At 37.5% G+C, this 18,730-nt stretch overlaps 3 protein-coding genes and 1 long non-coding RNA gene across 7 annotated transcripts; 2 read left to right on the top strand and 2 right to left on the bottom strand.

The window, feature by feature from the left end:
- The first annotated feature begins 692 nt into the window (after positions 1-692).
- LOC125208628 lies at positions 693-2,409 on the top strand. Of its 4 annotated transcripts, none has more exons than XR_007174150.1 (4): positions 693-940; positions 1,024-1,121; positions 1,837-1,991; positions 2,095-2,409. It is a non-coding gene; the product is annotated as an uncharacterized LOC125208628 (long non-coding RNA). The 4 variants fall into 4 exon arrangements; XR_007174149.1 differs by having other exon boundaries at positions 1,021-1,121; XR_007174147.1 differs by having other exon boundaries at positions 693-944.
- Positions 2,410-2,834: 425 nt separating this feature from the next.
- LOC125205855 (tubulin beta-3 chain-like) lies at positions 2,835-5,652 on the bottom strand. Its single transcript, XM_048105015.1, has 3 exons — positions 5,157-5,652; positions 3,801-4,070; positions 2,835-3,716 (listed from the first exon to the last, which is right to left on the bottom strand). Exons 1-3 carry the CDS (start codon positions 5,557-5,559, stop codon positions 3,037-3,039), a joined length of 1,353 nt encoding a protein of 450 aa, XP_047960972.1. The 5' UTR covers positions 5,560-5,652; the 3' UTR covers positions 2,835-3,036.
- A 4,141-nt stretch (positions 5,653-9,793) lies between these two features.
- LOC125204812 (vicilin-like seed storage protein At2g18540) lies at positions 9,794-12,079 on the bottom strand. Its single transcript, XM_048103548.1, has 4 exons — positions 11,633-12,079; positions 11,425-11,547; positions 11,270-11,340; positions 9,794-10,103 (listed from the first exon to the last, which is right to left on the bottom strand). The coding sequence occupies exons 1-4, from the start codon at positions 11,837-11,839 to the stop codon at positions 9,806-9,808; spliced, it is 699 nt and encodes a 232-aa protein (XP_047959505.1). The 5' UTR covers positions 11,840-12,079; the 3' UTR covers positions 9,794-9,805.
- A 3,756-nt stretch (positions 12,080-15,835) lies between these two features.
- On the top strand, positions 15,836-18,355 carry LOC125208320 (putative late blight resistance protein homolog R1A-10). Its single transcript, XM_048107902.1, has 2 exons — positions 15,836-18,139; positions 18,235-18,355. Exons 1-2 carry the CDS (start codon positions 16,396-16,398, stop codon positions 18,264-18,266), a joined length of 1,776 nt encoding a protein of 591 aa, XP_047963859.1. The 5' UTR covers positions 15,836-16,395; the 3' UTR covers positions 18,267-18,355.
- The last annotated feature ends 375 nt before the right edge of the window (positions 18,356-18,730 follow it).

Genomic DNA, 18,730 nt, shown 5'->3' with positions numbered 1-18,730 from the left:
TATTAAATTATCACTACAATTTTAAGGTATATAAACAACTACATGTATATACTTAATTTTCTAATACGCACATTCAATGAATTAATAATCAAATTCTTTTTTAGTCTTTATGATATTATTTATAGAGGAATGATATGCTATATACCTTATGTGAGCTCCTTATATGAGCATCACTCTTAATTAATGCACGTTTAGTGCTGTTCGTTTCGATTTATATATTTTGTTTGATTCTAATACATTATAAAATGTTATTGGAATTTTTAATTTCACAAAATTCATAAAAATCATTGCTACTATCCCTTCATTTGGTTTACTCCAGCACTTGCTTGATTCTAGTACTTTTTTTTTTACTCTCGACCATAATGTTTTTTTATCCCTATTTTTTTTTATTATACTTAATTTTCGGTGTGCATGATAATCCTTTTAATAGGTAATGTGTTTAAGATGCAATATACACAGTTCAGTTAAGAATGAAATTAAAATTTATTAACGAAAGACGTTAAAAAGATGAAAAATCTAGACCAAAAAAAAACTCATTAGCTATTGAATTATTTTGCTGTAGAAAGAGAGAAGTTTTTAAAAAATTTAGGGGGCGTTTAATTGCTCTGATAGGCCTAGATAAGGCCTAGATACATCTCTTATCTAGTTTTTGTTTGCCCTGATATGGATATCCACAAACCCGGTATACAATGAGCAACCCGCTTGCAATCAAGATACATCTCCAATAATTCTGTATATCCCTACCCAGGCTGAAGCCACTGATATACCTTATGTGAGAGATCCAGATTGTTGATACACACGCCATTCTCTAAAACACCCCTCTTCCTTGTCGTTTATTTGAGCAAGCACAATATTTGGCGGAATTAGCCGGCCGTTGGGGGTCGCCAAATCTTCCATCCGTTGCTAAGATTTCTCCGAGAACCCACCACTGCCAATATATGTTTGTCAGTTTTGTTTTAATTTTCAACATATTAAGATCGCGATTTTTGCCGGTAGATTGATTCAATTTCTTTAATTTAGTAGCATCGGCAATCTGGGCTGCTCCAATCGCCTCTGTGAATTCCAATTTTCAATCGGTTCCTCATAAATGGCTAACCAGGAGGATGGTCGTAACTCGTAAGGTATGCAAACTGAACTCTATTTCATACAAAAAAAATCTAGTTTAAATTCGGTTGATTTGGAAAAAATTTCAGATGTTGTTCTGTTTCTTTGGATAACTGCAATTATTTACGATGTGGTTGGGTAGATCAATTTGTGTGTTTTTGGGATTACATAGTCTACCTCTGTTGTCTGCTGTATATGCGAAATTGTGCTGAATTTCTAATGGGTTCAATATGACGAACACTTTGGCCTTACTCTTTGTGTTTCAGTTCAGTGAATTCAGAAATTGGGTTTGACTGCTTTTATATTTATTTGCTTAATTAATTACCGTTTTGTATACACAATTGAAGTACACAGCTGTAATTTGCTTGAGTTCCATGATTTGGAACTCATGCGGATATGCTTGTCTGTGTTTATTTGTGGTTTCTGATCAATTTCTTACAGAATTCTCTATGAATTTGTGTTCCTTGTATTTAAATGTATTTTTTAATTATACTTCCAGACATGTTGAGTAGAGACTTTGTAAACCAATTTTTGGTAATTATTACTTGAGGATTGTGCCTGCTACTGGACTCCTCGATGCCAATTTCCATGTCCCCATAGTGGGTATAACATATCCAGGAGGAGCATATCTAAATTACTCTTGATTTGGTTTTCTTGAAAGGTTTGTTTGCTTCATTAATATTGATGTTAAATTGTTTTTCTGAGTTGCATATATGTGGCTGGATTCATCAGGGTGATGGTATGCCAAATGACTTGACAACCGTTCTGATTTTGTTAGAGGAAGTTATACAGAACTATCAAATAAACATGTTGCTTATCTCGTTTATGATCACATTGATTTGCCCACAAACACGCAAACGTAAACGGTGAGAGCGCTTATTTTCAAGGTGTGTACATTTCCATTGTCCTATATTATGTTCTATATTACGAGTCACCGACTGACTCTGATGAAGTTACGTCTCCAATGCCCGGCCCATCAACTCGAGTTAGTCGGAAGCTATTTGATGGCGACATTGCATGCTTTCTCGACCTATCCACCCGGAAGTCTGCCTCCCGGGCTAACGTTGGGGGTACGGTGATTTTATCGTCGCTTAAAGGCTCCTCTTGTGCTTCATGGAGTCCGGTTCCAACGCTCATAAAACAGCCCCGTAGAGTGGACCTTTATTGGCACATCTAGAGACTTTGTATGTTCTGTTCCCTAAACGTCATCCTCACTGTGAAGCTGATGGTGTAGCTTTATGTTTTGTTATTAGGATGGTTGTATTTTGGTACTGTGGTATGTGGTTGCGGCAAACCTTTTTTTTTATTTGTTATTGCGCCATTTTGCATTTTCACCCAAAAATAAGTTGGGGTTTTCGAGGATAAAATTGCCATTACCAAATAAGGACGAGGACAAAATTGACATTCCGCGTTGCTATCAGTAGTTTGTGTGAGGCCAAACAAAAAACGTATAACTCATTAAGAAACCTTATCAGGGCAGCCAAAGCTCAATGTGAGATATGTCTATATCCACAATATCAAGGAAAGTCATATACAACAACCCTATCACACAAAGCCCTATCAGGGCAATCAAACGGACCCTTAGTGTTTTAAGGTACTGCCAAAAGCAATACGGATATTTCATAGAATAAAACAGATTTAGTTTTGAATTATTAGATTCAGATTTAGATCATCCAATGAGAATAATTGATACACCGGTGAAGAAACATAAAAAATTCACAATCTGCATCTCAAACAAAAAACAATGAATTTGGATACCAAACAAATGCACATAACGTTTTAATACCAACAAACAAAAGCCAGTAGTAAAAGATAGGTGTAAGTTGAAAGCATAGAACAAATGAAATAGGATGTGAAGATAATACGCCATCTGATCAACACACACAAAAGCAGAAAAATAGGAGTAACATTCTTCTTCATAACCTGTTTCTTTTAGCCCTCATAGTCTTCTTCAGCACCCTCTTCTTCATAGTCTTCTTCTTCATCCGCGGTCGCATCCTGATATTGCTGGTACTCTGCCACCAGATCGTTCATGTTACTCTCTGCTTCAGTAAACTCCATCTCGTCCATTCCTTCCCCGGTGTACCAATGCAAGAAAGCCTTGCGCCTAAACATGGCTGTGAACTGCTCGCTCACCCTGCGGAACATCTCCTGGATTGATGTTGAGTTCCCAACAAATGTCGACGACATCTTCAGTCCTGTGGGTGGAATATCACATACGCTGGACTTGACATTGTTTGGGATCCACTCAACAAAGTATGATGAGTTCTTGTTCTGCACATTAAGCATCTGTTCGTCCACCTCCTTGGTGCTCATTTTACCCCGGAACATGGCAGAGGCTGTCAAGTAGCGCCCGTGGCGAGGATCAGCAGCACACATCATATTCTTTGAGTCCCACATTTGTTGCGTTAGCTCAGGGACAGTTAGAGATATGTAATGCTGTGATCCACGGGAGGTGAGTGGAGCAAACCCCACCATGAAGAAGTGGAGACGTGGGAATGGAATCAAATTCACTGCCAGTTTTCTGAGATCGGAGTTCAGCTGACCAGGGAATCTCAAACAACATGTAACACCACTCATAGTTGCAGAGATCAAATGGTTCAAATCACCAACTGCAAAAATAAGACAAAAGAAAGATCATTCATCAGCTTTTACTCTGATATGTTCAATGCCTTACAATGTGTCACAATACTCACAACTTGGTGTACTGAGCTTCAAAGTCCTGAAACAGATATCATAGAGAGCCTCATTATCAAGGACCATGCATTCATCTGCATTCTCCACCAACTGGTGCACTGAGAGAGTAGCATTATATGGTTCAACAACAGTGTCTGAGACCTTTGGTGAAGGGAAAACAGAGAAAGTAAGCATCATTCTGTCTGGATACTCTTCTCTGATCTTTGAAATCAAGAGAGTTCCCATGCCAGAACCTGTGCCTCCTCCAAGTGAGTGACAAACCTGAAATCCTGGCAATAACAAAACCACCAAAGGTTTAGTCATAAGTTTTTGTAAAACAGAAATAAGGTAGTAAAAGTAAATTCACCTCAGTTTCAGGTAACATGAAAAACTATATACATCATCATTATGTTCACTTTACTTAAAGAATTATTGCATTAATTAATTGATACGAGTTTCTGAGTGCTACATGTAATCATTAAAATGATGAAGATGAAATGAAGCTCAAAAGTTTTGATGTTTTGCAAAAGTAGGAACCAAATAAAGTCCATACATATCTTCAATGAATGTTAACAATAATCATCAAGCATAGAAAGAATTTCTCATGAACAGTGACTGCTTTATTTAAAAAAGCAGTGACAGATTATATCTTTAATGTGTGCTGATTGACCTAAAATCCCAAAATATCAGTTTAATAAACCAAGTTAAAAAGACAAAAGGAGTTGAGACAAGAAAAAGGCAAGGACTCCACCAAGTTGGTGCAGCAGTTACACCACAATTAAGATAAGGGACCTACCAATTCCTCAAATTCATGGTTATCATATCATCATGTCACCGTACATAGATCTCACTGCCTTGGTACATTATACTCTATTTACATTACCATATCGAGCAACGCACAATGTGAATGAATCCAGGCATGTTCATTCAAAATGTACACAAAGCAGAAGTCACATTGACAGATCAACTATTTCCTGCCACATTACATTGCTAAATCAAGCCACATCGAATTGAATTCCAAGTAACAAACGCCTGATTTAAATCAACCGAAATAAGCATCTGAACTATGCTATAGAAAAATTGCATTCTCGAACTCACTAAACAAAACCTAATAATATTTGCTTATAAAACCGCAAAGACCACATCAAATAGATTAACCACGGAATCTACTTCCAAATAGCACAGAGTCAACACATTCACTACGAACACTGAGACACAACTAGACATACTAGGGCTAGAAGTCAACAAAATAGCAAAAAAAATACTTGAAAGCAATTTCAACAGATCAAGCAAAGCAGAGGACATAGCTAATCAACAGTCAATAGCCGAGAATTTGAAATGCATAAGTATGAAAGTGAAAGCAAAATCGAAACAACCTTGCAAGCAGTCGCAGTTCTCAGCTTCCTTCCTGACAACATCGAGGACGGAATCAATGAGCTCGGCGCCCTCAGTGTAATGCCCCTTAGCCCAATTGTTACCGGCGCCGGACTGGCCGAAGACAAAATTGTCGGGGCGGAAGATCTGGCCGTAGGGACCGGATCTGATGGAATCCATGGTGCCAGGCTCCAGATCCATGAGGACGGCGCGTGGAACGTACCTGCCGCCGGAAGCCTCATTGAAGTAGACATTGATCCGCTCCAACTGAGTATCGGACTCGGAGCCGTCGCCCTTGTACCTGCCGGTAGGATCGACGCCGTGCTCGTCGCAGATGACCTCCCAGAATTTGGAGCCGATCTGGTTGCCGCATTGGCCGCCCTGGATGTGCAGGATTTCTCTCATAGTGTGTGTGAGTTTACTGTGTCTGCGTGAAAGTGAGGGCAGTTGGTGATGGGATGGGGAAGTAGTGAAATGGGAGGGAGATATTTGAAGCAAGAGAGAGAGTGCCGATATTTTCTCTGCAGTGACTCAAATACGTGGTGCGAGCAGTTATGTGGGGAAGGCGTGATATTTAGAAGATGGGAACCGGAGGGGTGGGATGAATGCGGACAATCAAACCGCTGGCTGTGGGGCCCACGGCGGGGGAGATGGGATACTCTGTGTCTCGGCTGTACATTTGCGCCTGCTGACGGTGGGCTAGGGCATTCCATTTGACTTCTTTCTATTTGATGGGCCTCCCTCTACAATACAGAGGAATTTGTATCATTTCAAATCCCTATTCTTATCGAAGAGGAAGGAACGAGAAAAACCGAAGTATTCATATTCCTACTCAAATAAGAAATTCGCAGCGGTAGGTTTTTCGTTCTCCGTCCATTCGTACCAGCGGCAAAGACGAGCTCGTCCGCCGCTGCGAGCTGTCCGTCCGTGTCAGTGGCACGGCGGTGCTCTTAGCTAAGAGCACGTCCGTGCCGCTGAGCAGCCTTACGTGCCGTGTTCTGATTGGCCAACGGCTATGCCGTTGGCATATTCAATTTTTTTTTTAAATTCAAAATTTGTTTACAAAAATGTTTTTAAATAAAAAAAAATATTTTCCCAATTCCCAAAAAATTATATCCGTTTTGTACTCACTTTTAATTTATTTTTCAATTTTTTTTCCCAAAATTCACATTTTCATCTATAAATACCTCCATTTCAACACAAAAAAAATCACATTTCATCTATTCTATCATCTACATTCTCTCATCTTTTTTCTCATATTCTCTCATCTAAATTCCCACCACACTACACAATGTCCGGCTCCGGCGATCACCCCTCTGGCAATCGCGGTTGGAACCACAATTGGTTCGACTCCGATGCCCTAGTCCGGAAGCGCAATTTACAGCCCCTCCTCAAACCCAAGGTTCGCAATTTTCGGGTGGCTACCGTCCTTACCCGGTGGACGAGCAAAACCCGAATCGGGAGGGAACAACAGCTCTACTCCTACTCCTACATCTATTCCTAATCCTACTCGTGGCACCCGCACCCCGTACACTCCGGGTGAGATGATGGCGATGTTCAAAGCATACTTGGCAGTCCCCGAAGATCCGGACGTTGGCACGAACCAAACCGGGGATACGTATTGGTGGCGCATCACTCGTCTTTACAATGAAACCCGGCCGGGGGGAACCATCTATCGCAATGATAGTATGGTTCGCAATTACAGATGCAACGAGGCAATCGGTAAGTTCCAGGGGTACTTCCAACAGGAAGAGCGGGCGGCGGGGAGCGGCAAGAGCGAGCTCGACATCATCAGTGCCGCCTTGGCACGACCTACCAAAGCTTGGAGTTCAAAGCGTTCAAGTACCTCGCTTGTTGGCAGGATGGGAGCCTACATCCGAAGTATAGGGGCGGCGTAGTAGCATCCTCCTCCAGCTCCTATAACTTAAGCCCGGTCGAGGCCGGTAGCCCTATCCGATTGCGCCTCCGATGATGTGGCTGCCCAGCTTGCCGGAACTAACTTAGGTAGCCCCGATGTTGGCTCCCGAGCAGTTCCCGTCGGACCGCAAGGAAAGAAGAAGGCGACGACCACCCGCCGTCGCGCCCACGACTCCATCCGCCCCCGCTCCCGCTCCCTTTGTGTCTCCTCCAGCCCCCAAACAACTCGTTGTGGACCCTCTTGGGTCAACTCTATATGAACGATTTGTCTAAGATGACTCCGGAGCAACTTGCAACACATGAGGGAATGATCTGGGGTCTCAAGAGGCAATTGGGGATAGAGGACTAGTCTTCCATGTGTGTAATTTTTAATTTGTAGGATTTTAATTATGTACTCCCTCCGCCCCAGAGAAGTTGACACACTTTCCTTTTTAGTTTGTCCCACAAAAGATGTCACATTTCCCTTTTTGGAAAAAGTTCTCTCTCATATAAATATAAAAATTATATTTTCTCTCTCCATTTAACACACAAAACAAAACCTCCTAAAATCCCGTGCCATTTTTAAAGTGTGTCAACTTCTCTGGGACGGAGGGAGTATTTGTTTATTTTCTAGGATTTTAATTATGTATTTTTATTTTTTAAGATTTTAATTATGTAATTTTTATTTTTTAGGATTTTATTTATGTAATTTTTATTTTTTAATGTATTTTTATAATGTAGAAATATTTTTAGTCATTGAAGTATTTAAATTGAATAATAGAATGGTGGGACCCTTGAGCTTGTCCTTAGCTAAGAGCACGGATGTGGGTGTTGTGCTCTTAGCTAAGGACAAGAAGTAAAAGTGGGTCCGGGCTCTTAGCTAAGAGCACGGATATGGATGCTCTTATTTTCATTTTAAAATCAGTGAATATAAAATTAGTGGACTATAAAATTAAAATTCAAAAATTATGCTCTTTTATTTCTATGAAAAGTATGAACTCTTTCCTTTGAAAATCTATTTCTGAAAAATATGAACTTTTTAGTTTTAGAAACGCATTTCTCTCTAATGAGATTGGGCTCATTTTCCAATAAGAATACTCTACCAATTATGCATTAAAACTCGTACTAACAAAATATTCACACTTTTCAAGAAAGGAAATACGTATTACGATAAATACAAAATTCAAACCTTAAAATCATATTCATGAAAATAAAACAAAATTTTAATCATGCAAGGAACTAAAGCGCGTATGAATTAAAAAATCCCACTACTCGTGGCCGAATTTCGCCCAAATGAATGAGAGATAATTTGATATAAAGAATGATGGTGAATGAATGTGGGTATTTATAGATGATTTTTGGATAAAAATTAAAATAGATTAAAAAAATGAAAAAAAGGTAAAAAAAAATGGCTATATTTTTTGGAATCCGAATTTTTTTAATTTCTATCAGATTATTTTCGGTTTTTTATGAATTTAAAAAAAAAAAAAATTAATAGAATAAAAACGAGTTCAGTCGCGCATTGGGTGATTGGGCATCACCGCCCAATCAGGAGGCGCCGCATCAGCCTGCTATTCGGCACGGCGGTGCTATTCGGCAAGAGCACGTCCGTGCCATCGGCAAGAGCACAGCGGGTGCTCTTCCACAAGAGCACCGCTGCGGATGCTCTTAAACACTATGAACACTTGATAATTGCAAACTGTGCATGTAGAATGCCAAATGCTCATTCCATGTGTTTATGTGTCAAATACTACTTCTACGCAAAATTAACTTTTCTAGGTTAGTTACACGCAGATCCAGGTTTCTTCAAAGCTTCAAAATCTAACCAATCATTTTTATTTTAATAAATTTTTTTTCTCGCTCAAAATCTATGATTTTAATTTTATTATAAAAACACTAAATAAATGTGCATTAGAAGAAAATCGGAAAGATAAAAGCTAATTATTGTATATATTATGACAAAACAACATGCATTTGAAGAGAATTGAAATCTATTAAAATATCAAAAAACAAAAATAATAAAGATAAAAAAAGCGTCCAATTTTTCGATAAATAAACAGAAAAAATGACGTGTGTGAATTGTGTTGGTTTTATATCCAATAGAAAATTTTTCAAAAATAAAAATAAAAAGATAAAAAAATATAAAATACATTTGATTGAAAAACAGAAATATAAATATATAAGTATCATATTAAAAATATTCCTCCGTCCTCTTCTACATTATTCTCCTTTTACTTTATTATTTCTCTACTCTAACTTTTTATTATCATTTTTAAAAAAACAAGTGTAGAAAAGTCAAAGTGACTTCTAATGTGGGACGGAGGGAATACAAGATTTAAGAATATAGTACAATATAAAATATGTTCGAAAGGCGCTGGGTGAAGAGAATCGAACCCAGGTTTCCACTGTGAGAGGTCGAGATATATACCACTGAACCAACGATCACAAGTTGATTTGTTGATTTGGGGGTAAAGTTGATGGGGACGGAGGGAGTATTTTTTATACTAAAGTCAATGACTTTTGGAGTGACATACAAATTTGCAAAAGATTATGAACTTTCAACTTACAAATCATACATAATTTATAAATCAACAGGACAATCGAGAAAAATATCAAAATTATGTTATACTACTAACTATTGATGTTTAGGCCAAAGGACGTATGTGTTACTTGTATTTAGTGTAGTATCTAGAATAAAAAGAGAGTGAATTCAACATGAAGGAAGAGATAGAATTGAACCTAGTAGCATAAGATACTATGCTCTTCCTTTCTTTGGCCTTTTAGTACTAACAAAATCATCATCCGAGTCTTCATCAGAGTCGTTGCTCTTTCCTTTCCTCGACTGCTTCTTCGGATTCGTACCCGGTGTCTTCTTCTGAGCCGAAACAGCGATGCTTGATGATTTCTTGGTAACAGTAACACCTTCAGCTTTCTTCTTGACAGTGACAACGGTTTTCATTGGTGAACTGAGCTTCTGCTGTTGTGCCTTCTTCTGTTTTCTGTCAAAGACCTTTTTTGCTTTCTCCTTTGGAAGCAAACCACACTCCATCATCCTACACCAACATAAATTAAATGTAACTACATGATTGTTCTAATTGGGATTTGGGAAACAGATTCAAGAACAGGAACACAACTAACTGCAATAACTTTTCCAACCCCGAATGAAGGTCAGTCCACTTTGGAATTGATGCAGTATAAAGGCAAGCACCAACATTAGACCACCGGATCAAGCAATGGAGTTTATTATTCTACTGATTCCACGTGAAACAGTAAGCAGTAAGACACCTAGAATTAAGTTAACAAAAGATACACTATTCGAGTGGAGTTGGACCATAAGTAGCAGAAGAGTGATTTGGAAGCTCTAATGATATGGATCATCTAGCAAATCAAAATTGCTGGAGGTATGCAAAAATCTCAGTGAAAGACATTTCTACTTATCATCAAGCAGTAATATTTGATGTAGTTTGACAAACAGTTAAGCGATAGAAAGCTAAATGGACTAACATACAAAAACACATCATTAATCGTCTATCAAAAAGTAAATCCCCTGTTAACACTTTCTTCATATGCAATACATTCGTAAATCATAAAAAAATATGGTTCACCATAGGCATCTGAACTGAAGAAAAAAGATACTCATGCACTAGAATCTCAGACATAGAAATTGTCGTGCAGAGCATTTAAAAGACGGTTAATATTGAGACGCGTGATATATTGATAGTTTAGATTAACTAAATAGCCAAGCTCAATGTTGAAGCAAAGTAATTTCGGAGGTCAATATTTTGTTGAAATATCAGCACACGTCTCTTCCAGTCTAGGATAGCGCAATTGGCATAACACAGGCTGCAGCTCTAACCAAATTCAATCGCGCAATCGCCTCTGCTTCTTCCAATCTTACTATATGGGATTGGAAGAACCAGTTCAAACACAATGAGCAGTGTATAAAATATCTTAAGACATCCCTTTCTAGCAACAATAAGGGTAAACTAGCTTAGCATCAAAGTCCAATTCCACCCAAAGGCAATTTATCTGTTCCTCCTCGTTGCCGAGAAAGTCAAATAAGCGGTGACTACTGACTAGTACTATAAATGATCCACAATGGTGCGGTGCTGGTTCATTAGAGGTGTAGAGAATCTATTTCTACAAAGCTAAATAAGAAGAGCATAATTTGTATGTATTGCATTAATTCACATAAAATTTGGGGAAAGAGAAGGCATACCATATTGCAGCCATCTCACTAGCTGGCACCTGATTGTACAGAGTCTCATAGAAAATTCTCAATGGCTCTCTCTGAATCCAAAATTCACAACAAATTCATCAATTTTAGAGACACAATAACAGAATCAAGCATTATATATAAATTACAAAACTCACTTCCTCAGGAGGATCCCTCTTTTGACCAGGCAAATCGAATACTTTCTTCTCCCTCTTCTTACTCTCACCGCCTTTGGATCCCTTCTTCGCCACTTCCTCTTCCTTCTTCCTCTTCTTCTGCCCCTACACACAAAAATCACAGCAACTACATTAAACCATAGCGCAATTATAGATTACGAGGAATTGAACCGAAGCCGCGAAAATTAACCTTAGGGGGAGGTTTGTTTATAGCGGGCTCTTTGAAATCTTCATCAACCTCCTCTTTTTTCAGTTTGCTTTGCTGCTCTTTCCTGGCATTGGTGGTGCTGAGCGATTTTTTCCTGCGATTAGCGAATGCGGAGGCTAAGCTCTCGTCGTCATCGTCGTCTTCTTCGACTTGTTCTTTCTTCACCCTTTTCGAATCTTCTTCAGGCATTTTCGCCAGCTTTCCAAGTAATTTGAAATGAAAATTGGATACTTTTGGTGGAATTGTTTTTGATGAATACTTTCTGGGTAAATTAAAGTAGGGTGTGAGGATGAAATGGGATGGTTATCAGTATTCTTATATATGTTCTATAAAAACTAGAGAGATTTCGCACTCAATTCGCATGCCCTTTCAAAGTTTGGGATTGAATTTGCTACCTTTCGAAACATGAGTTCTTTCAGAATAACATGAGATCTTTCAGAATAAGGGATTTTAAAACTTTTATCTATTTTTCCATTTTTTTTTTTTATTATTTCTTAAACAATATTTACCAAATGACAGAAGAACACCACAATTTGATATTTTTCACCACAGTACACCAGAAATTTCAAAAAAAATGATTAATTTCGCTGATCTTTCAAAATTTGACATTAAATGAACTGACCTTTCATTTATGACATCGAAGATGCGAAATTTTCAAAATAAGAGATTTTTTAACTTTTACACTTTTTTCTATGATTATTTTCCTCACAGACTCTATGCAATGACCAAACTACCCAAATAACATTTTAACACCCAATTCTGAAATTGTAATAGAGAGGTTTTTGATGTAGCACGCATCTAGGCCTGCCTATTCGGCCGGTTCCGGTTCTAAACCGGATCGATTGATGGATTTCAATTTTTCATAAATCCAAGAATCGGAACCGAGACCGGAACCAGGAACGATGTATAATTTTAATCCAAATTTGTTTTATAATTTTAAATAATTCAATACTAATAAAGTAATAATCAATCATTTAAAAAATAACAAATAATACCTGAAATTCAAATAAATACATGAAAAAATGTATGCCAACAATACAATAATATTCATAAATAGGTAAGAGGATGCTAAGTGTAGTAGGGTGGACTAGTTTGTGTTGACAATTCTTTTATAAAATAAGGAGTTCTAAAATTTAGCATTTTTTTTAAAGGAATTTTAAAATTGAATTCTATTTCCTCTTTTTTTTGCTAAATAAATATTCGATAGAATTTGTGTTAGGTTTGGTATACTGAAAAGCATGTTTCGAGCAAGTTTCGCTCGAATAGAATCTTGCTTGTATACGTAAAACTCTATAATCTATTTTTAACCCGATTCAGTATTATTCGAGCAGTTTTGCATGAATAGAATCAGTATATTATTACATTGTGTTTGCTTGTGCATTTATAAGATGTTTTATAAACATTTAAATGTATAAGAAGCAAACAAAGTCTAAGTCTTTTGCTTAGTAGACCGGTTGTGGGCGGCGTCCACTTTAAGGTAACACGGTCAGATCTATGCAATGCTTTGCAAAAGAAAAAGAAGAATTTCACAACCTAGATAGGCTTAGACTACCTATCGTGAAAGGTTGCAATGTCAGTCCGCATATTTCTAAGCCTTACTGAAATAAGATGACATTAGTGTGGTATAGAACTGAACGGATCTAACAACAAGACATGTCTTTATGCTATCTACTGAAGGACTAGGTCTTGATAAAATACTATTTCTTAATCTACATATGTTAGCATTGAGCATACGGTATTGATTATGCACTACTTTGACTTATCAAATGGTGCGGGTTTTTCGCAACCCAATAATCCCGATATATTGGGTAGTGGTGATTAATATCTAGCGGTGCTAGGATTGCTATTATGTTGAAACGTGCGCGATGTGAGTCTCGTTTGATAATGTCCTCAAGAGGAGCTCGAACAAGGTTTTATTATTCGGAAAACTGGTCAGTTGAAGTTTTATCGCTCTATGAATAATAAATAAATATTGCTTGCTAAGTCCACTCTGGAATTAATAAGATGTTAATTAATTAAGTCCATAGCAGACATTAATTAATTAATGGACATTTATATCTTAAGCATGGGAAATAAATAATAAACAAAGTGGAAACCCGGATTACTTGTAATTTCGGATTTGGATGGGGAGAGTTCAATATTACTTCTGTAGTGGCTGCTCGTAATATTCCAATATAAGCTTGTATTAAATTGTGGGTTCAATTTAATTAGTAAAAAGCTAATTGGGGGAGCCCATATCCAAAACCTTCCATAGATCCATGTCTGGGCCCGAAAAGGAACTTAATATAAATAGGAGAATAAAGGAGACAGAAATCATTCATTATTATTACTCATATTTTTCGTCTCCCTCTACTTAGAGGAGTTCGAATTTCTCTCCTACTTGGAGAAAGATTTCTTCTGTCTTTTTTATTCGAGTCCTAGTATTTTGATAAGATCAGCCCACCCTGATATCGAGATACAGTTCGGGAACCAGAGAGAAGATCCGTGGTCTAGTATTGAAGATCATCGTGGAGAAGGCGCGAGCATTCGACGATTCTTTGGAGAATCAATTCGGTAACTCTAAACCGTAGGATTCATGTTTTAGGATTTACTTTTTTTGAGTATGAATTATTTGCGTTCTAGCATGCAATTATCTGTTTAACATGTGAATTGATTAATCGCATAATCGGTCAAATAGATCCTTGTCCGATTTATTTGTTTTGTACAAGTCTTCCGCTGTGCAAGGGGCACCAAACCCCATCAATTTGCAATACTAATTGATCTTGTTGTGACTTTTAGGTTTAATACGGAATAGTTAATAAATCATTCACAAACAAGTTAAAATCGTATAATACATAAATTTGTTATAAAGTTAAATTTCTATCATATGGAATGATATTGTATTTATATACTCCCCCCGTCTCATTAAATATGCAACATTTACTTTTCGGCACATGATTTTATGTAGTGTTGTTTTATGAGTTAATTAATAAATAAAGAGAGAGTAAAGTAAGAGAGTAAAGTAAGATAAAAGAAAAGGTAGAGAGAGTATTGTTTCCATTTTTAGAAACGTTTCATTTTAATGTGACAAACCAAAAAGAAAAACGTTTCATTTCTAATGGGACAGAGGGAGTAGTTCTTTTGGAAATTATAAACAAACTTATGATGTTCTACTCATAGTAGTTAGTTCAAAAAAAATGAATTGGAAAATAATTATAAATTCAAAACATCACAGTTAAAATATTTTAAATGATTTAGAAAACAGAGCTTGCAAATTTAACTTTGTTTAAATCTTAAAATCACTCAATGTTTTAATTTATTTTATTTCAATTCAATTACGTTAGATTTATTAGTATATTAAATTATATAAAAATATAAAATTGAATTGTAATCTAATTCTCCGTTAGGAACCGGAACCGCTTTTATATAAAATAAAAAGTTGGAACCGATACTGGAACTGAAACCGGTTTTCCGGTTCCCAGTTCCCGATTCCTCAATTAATCGGCCGATTTCGGTTAACCGAGAACCATTTAAGCACCCCTGCACGCATTAGATATCTACTTATGTAAATATGTTGGTAGAAATTCTGAATAATTTTGTTTTAGTATATGAATACTCTACTGGGCTTTCTAAGCTCTTCTCCCTCCCTACAGTTAAGCTATAGATTTTGACATTAGAGAAGCGCAGCAGCTGCATCTTCAGCGAGGCATTAGTGGTTTGAGAAAGTTTAGAAAGTGTATCTGGTATGAAGCTTTGGATAGTCCATTTCCACTACAATGTTCTAATTTGATAAATTTTTCGTAATGTGTTTTTGTTTGAGTTTCCGCAATTCCAATTGATGATGTCATTATGCGGTGGACTTTTACCTATCGAGTAAAGGGTTTTACAACGCGCGCTTAAGTAGAAATGGATGGAAAATGTAAGAAAAAGGAAAGAGTTTCATGTCATTTCTATTTGTTTGGTAGTATGATTTATTATTAACTCAACGCTTCTGCAGCTTATCATAATGAGTATATTATGTGTATCGCAATAACGTGAAAGTGGAGAATAAAGCATTTCACATTATTGTATCAATATTTTATTGATCTCACTAATGGTGGCATTAGTTGTTCATATTTGAAGTTTGGAATTCTCAATTGATTGTCTTGTTTCAACACTGAATACCAAATAATTTGGTTGTCTTCTTTCCTTCAAGACTTAATCATGGCAGCTTATGGAGCTCTGGTTTCTCTTATGCATATTATAGACACCCTTGAGAAACATCCTCACCCTCCCATTTCTATCCACAAAACACAACTTCAATCCCTCACTCAAAACATCACCTTCTTCCAAAATTTTCTTGATGGTCATATTTCCCATGTTGGCGATTACCATGACGAAGCTGATCCGTTGGAGCGTCGCATTGCTGATGCAGTTTATGCAGCTGAGGATGTTATTGAATCCCAAATCGTGCTTAAAATTGGCCCACGATCGAACAAAGTCAGACGATTCAAACTACACGGACGACCCACAAATAAAGAGGAATTCTATCACAAGTTAGAAATGAATCTGATCAAGAATGAAGTCACGGAGACTACTGCAACTGTTGCTCAGCTGCAACAAGCCATGGAGACTTTAGCTGTTGCTCCACTGCAGCAAACCTCAACGTCATCTTCCACTGTGAAGGACGTGGACACTATGTGGTGGGCTTCGACCAAGTGTTCGATGAAGTCCTGGATAAGCTGGCTGGATATCAAAGCAAACGCGAAATCATCCCCATCGTGGGTATGGGAGGGATTGGTAAGACCACTCTTACCAAAAAACTATTTGTCAATGCACTTGTTAAGGAGGATTTTCATATTCGTGCTTGGACTACAATTTCTCAAACCTATAACGTTAGAGAAATACTCAGAGAAGTTCTTTTGCAAGCAAGTGGAGAGTCGAGTGATTTGAGTGAGAACGATTTGGGAAATAAGTTGTACAAGTATTTATCAGGCAGGAGGTATCTCGTTATAATGGATGATGATATGTGGAGCATAGAGGTGTGGGACAGAATCAAATTTTTCTTTCCCGATTACCAAAATAGGAGTCGAATTATTGTAACAACTAGGTTATCAAACTTGGGTTCTCAGTTGAATGAGTCTTACACAGTTGATATGCAATTTCTAGATGAGGTTAATAGTTGGGGATTGTTCTGTAAGATTGTGTTTGGGAAAGAAAGATGCCCTCTTGATTTGGAGGATATTGGAAGGAATATTGTAGCAAATTGTAAAGGGCTTCCTTTAACAATTGCTACAATAGGTGGTCTTTTGTCAAAATTTAAGTGCACTAGAGAATTTTGGAAGTGCATAGGGAAAAATTTAAAGTCAATTGTTACTAACAGTTCTGATGGATTTTGCTTGAAGATATTGAGGATGAGCTATATCTGTCTGCCAAACTATTTGAAGCCATGTTTTTCGTATATGGGTATCTTTGAGGAAGATCATAATATACGTGTGTCAATGCTTGAGAAGCTATGGGTTTCAGAAGGATTTTTGAAACCGAGGAGTGGGAAATGTTTGGAAACCATTGCGAAAGAGTGCTTTAATGAGTTGGTTGATAGAAATCTCGTTTTAGTTGATGAGTTGGGACTCAGTGGAAATGTGAAGTATTGTAAAATTCATGATTTGTTGAGAGATTTGTGTTTAAAAGAAGTTGAAAGGGAAAGGTTTCATCATGTCATAAGAGATTCTCCTCTCACCATAAATACCGAACGTCGGGTTGTTTTTTCTGTCAAATCTGAAAGGTTGTTAACAACGGAAGTCTTGGGATCTTTGTCACATGCTCGTTCCATATTACTGTTTGTCCATTGCCTCTATCAAATCCCTCCAGAAGTCCGACTGCCTCACAATCTTAGATTGTTAAGGACATTCAAAGTTTATGATGAAGTTACTAGTAGTGGTTCTTATATCCTAGACAATGTGTTTGAATTGGTGAACTCACGGTATCTTGCTGTTAGAGTTCATGACAAGTCCAAATTTCCATCTTCGATTGATAAGCTTTGGAATCTGCACACGTTGATTATTCATTCGCGGGAGCATCTTGATGCACCGAGTGAAATTTGGAAATTGCATCAACTTCGGTATCTTGAGAGTCATCAATTGATTCTCCCAAATCCTCCTAGTAGCAACAGTGGCATTGTCATCAAAGGAGTGTTGAATTTGTTTTTAAATGAGGAGGTTGTTAAAAGAATTCCCAATGTGACGAAATTGCATCTAGAGTACGACGTCGAAGAAAGGAAGAAAGAAAATAGTCTTAGCCATCTTGAGTGTTTGAGTAAATTGGAAAACTTCCACTGCTCCACTAGCTACGGATGTGATTTCTATTTGCAGAGGATTAGTTTCCCACACTCCCTCAAGAAGTTGTATGTTAGTGGCTCTATTGGTCTGGAGTTGGAAGGCCTAATGCCAAACATTGGTTCATTGCCCCTTCTTGAGAAGCTTGTATTAAAAGCTGGTAGCTTCTGTTCAGGTAAGTGGGAAACGACTGAAGGTCAGTTCCCAAACCTCAAGTTTCTTAAACTGGATTGTACAATTAATCTTGAAGATTGGATTGTGTCAGACAACTCCCATTTTCCACTTCTGCAGAAGCTTCATCTATGCCATTTAAGCCGACTTAAGGAGATCCCATTAGAAATCGGAGAAATAGCAACACTGAGATCAATTTCTTTGGTACATTGCAGTGGATCAGCGGTGGTGTCAGCTAAAAGGATAGTAGATGAACAAGAGGATTTACACGAGACCAACTCGACCTTCATGTTCGAGTTGAAATTTTCAGTACTCAAGAAGAACTGAAGAGATTGGCAAGTGCCAACTTTGAAGTTTGTTATACACCCCCCGTCTCATAGTAGATGTCACACTTGGAAGATGACACATGATTTTAGGAGATGTTATTTTGTGTGTTAAGTGATGAGAGAAAATATAATTTTATAATTGATGTGAGAGGGAACTTTTTCTAAAAGAGGAAATGTGACATCTTTTGTGGGACAAACTAAAAAGGAAAGTATGACATCTACTATGGACGGAGCTTGTGAAGTACTCCGTCCGCCTCCATGTCCATTATTGCTATAAATGGAATAGAGGC

This window comes from Salvia hispanica, chromosome 2, assembly GCF_023119035.1.
Source record: "Salvia hispanica cultivar TCC Black 2014 chromosome 2, UniMelb_Shisp_WGS_1.0, whole genome shotgun sequence".
Taxonomy (NCBI): Eukaryota; Viridiplantae; Streptophyta; class Magnoliopsida; order Lamiales; family Lamiaceae; genus Salvia; species Salvia hispanica.
Note: the sequence above shows the minus strand (reverse complement) of the source record. Positions and strands in the feature narration are given on the sequence as shown.

Excerpts from the sequence above, each read along its gene's own strand:
- LOC125205855 (XM_048105015.1), bottom strand. The coding sequence starts at position 5,559 with ATGAGAGAAATCCTGCACATCCAGGGCGGCCAATGCGGCAACCAGATC. Across the intron at positions 4,071-5,156 it reads GAACTGCGACTGCTTGCAAG|GATTTCAGGTTTGTCACTCA; the intron begins GTTGTTTCGATT and ends TGTTATTGCCAG. Across the intron at positions 3,717-3,800 it reads GAAGCTCAGTACACCAAGTT|TTGGTGATTTGAACCATTTG; the intron begins GTGAGTATTGTG and ends TTATTTTTGCAG.
- LOC125204812 (XM_048103548.1), bottom strand. The coding sequence starts at position 11,839 with ATGCCTGAAGAAGATTCGAAAAGGGTGAAGAAAGAACAAGTCGAAGAA. Across the intron at positions 11,548-11,632 it reads TAAACAAACCTCCCCCTAAG|GGGCAGAAGAAGAGGAAGAA; the intron begins GTTAATTTTCGC and ends TTTTGTGTGTAG. Across the intron at positions 11,341-11,424 it reads AGAGGGATCCTCCTGAGGAA|AGAGAGCCATTGAGAATTTT; the intron begins GTGAGTTTTGTA and ends TTTTGGATTCAG.
- LOC125208320 (XM_048107902.1), top strand. The coding sequence starts at position 16,396 with ATGGGAGGGATTGGTAAGACCACTCTTACCAAAAAACTATTTGTCAAT. Across the intron at positions 18,140-18,234 it reads TAAGTGGGAAACGACTGAAG|AAGCTTCATCTATGCCATTT; the intron begins GTCAGTTCCCAA and ends CCACTTCTGCAG.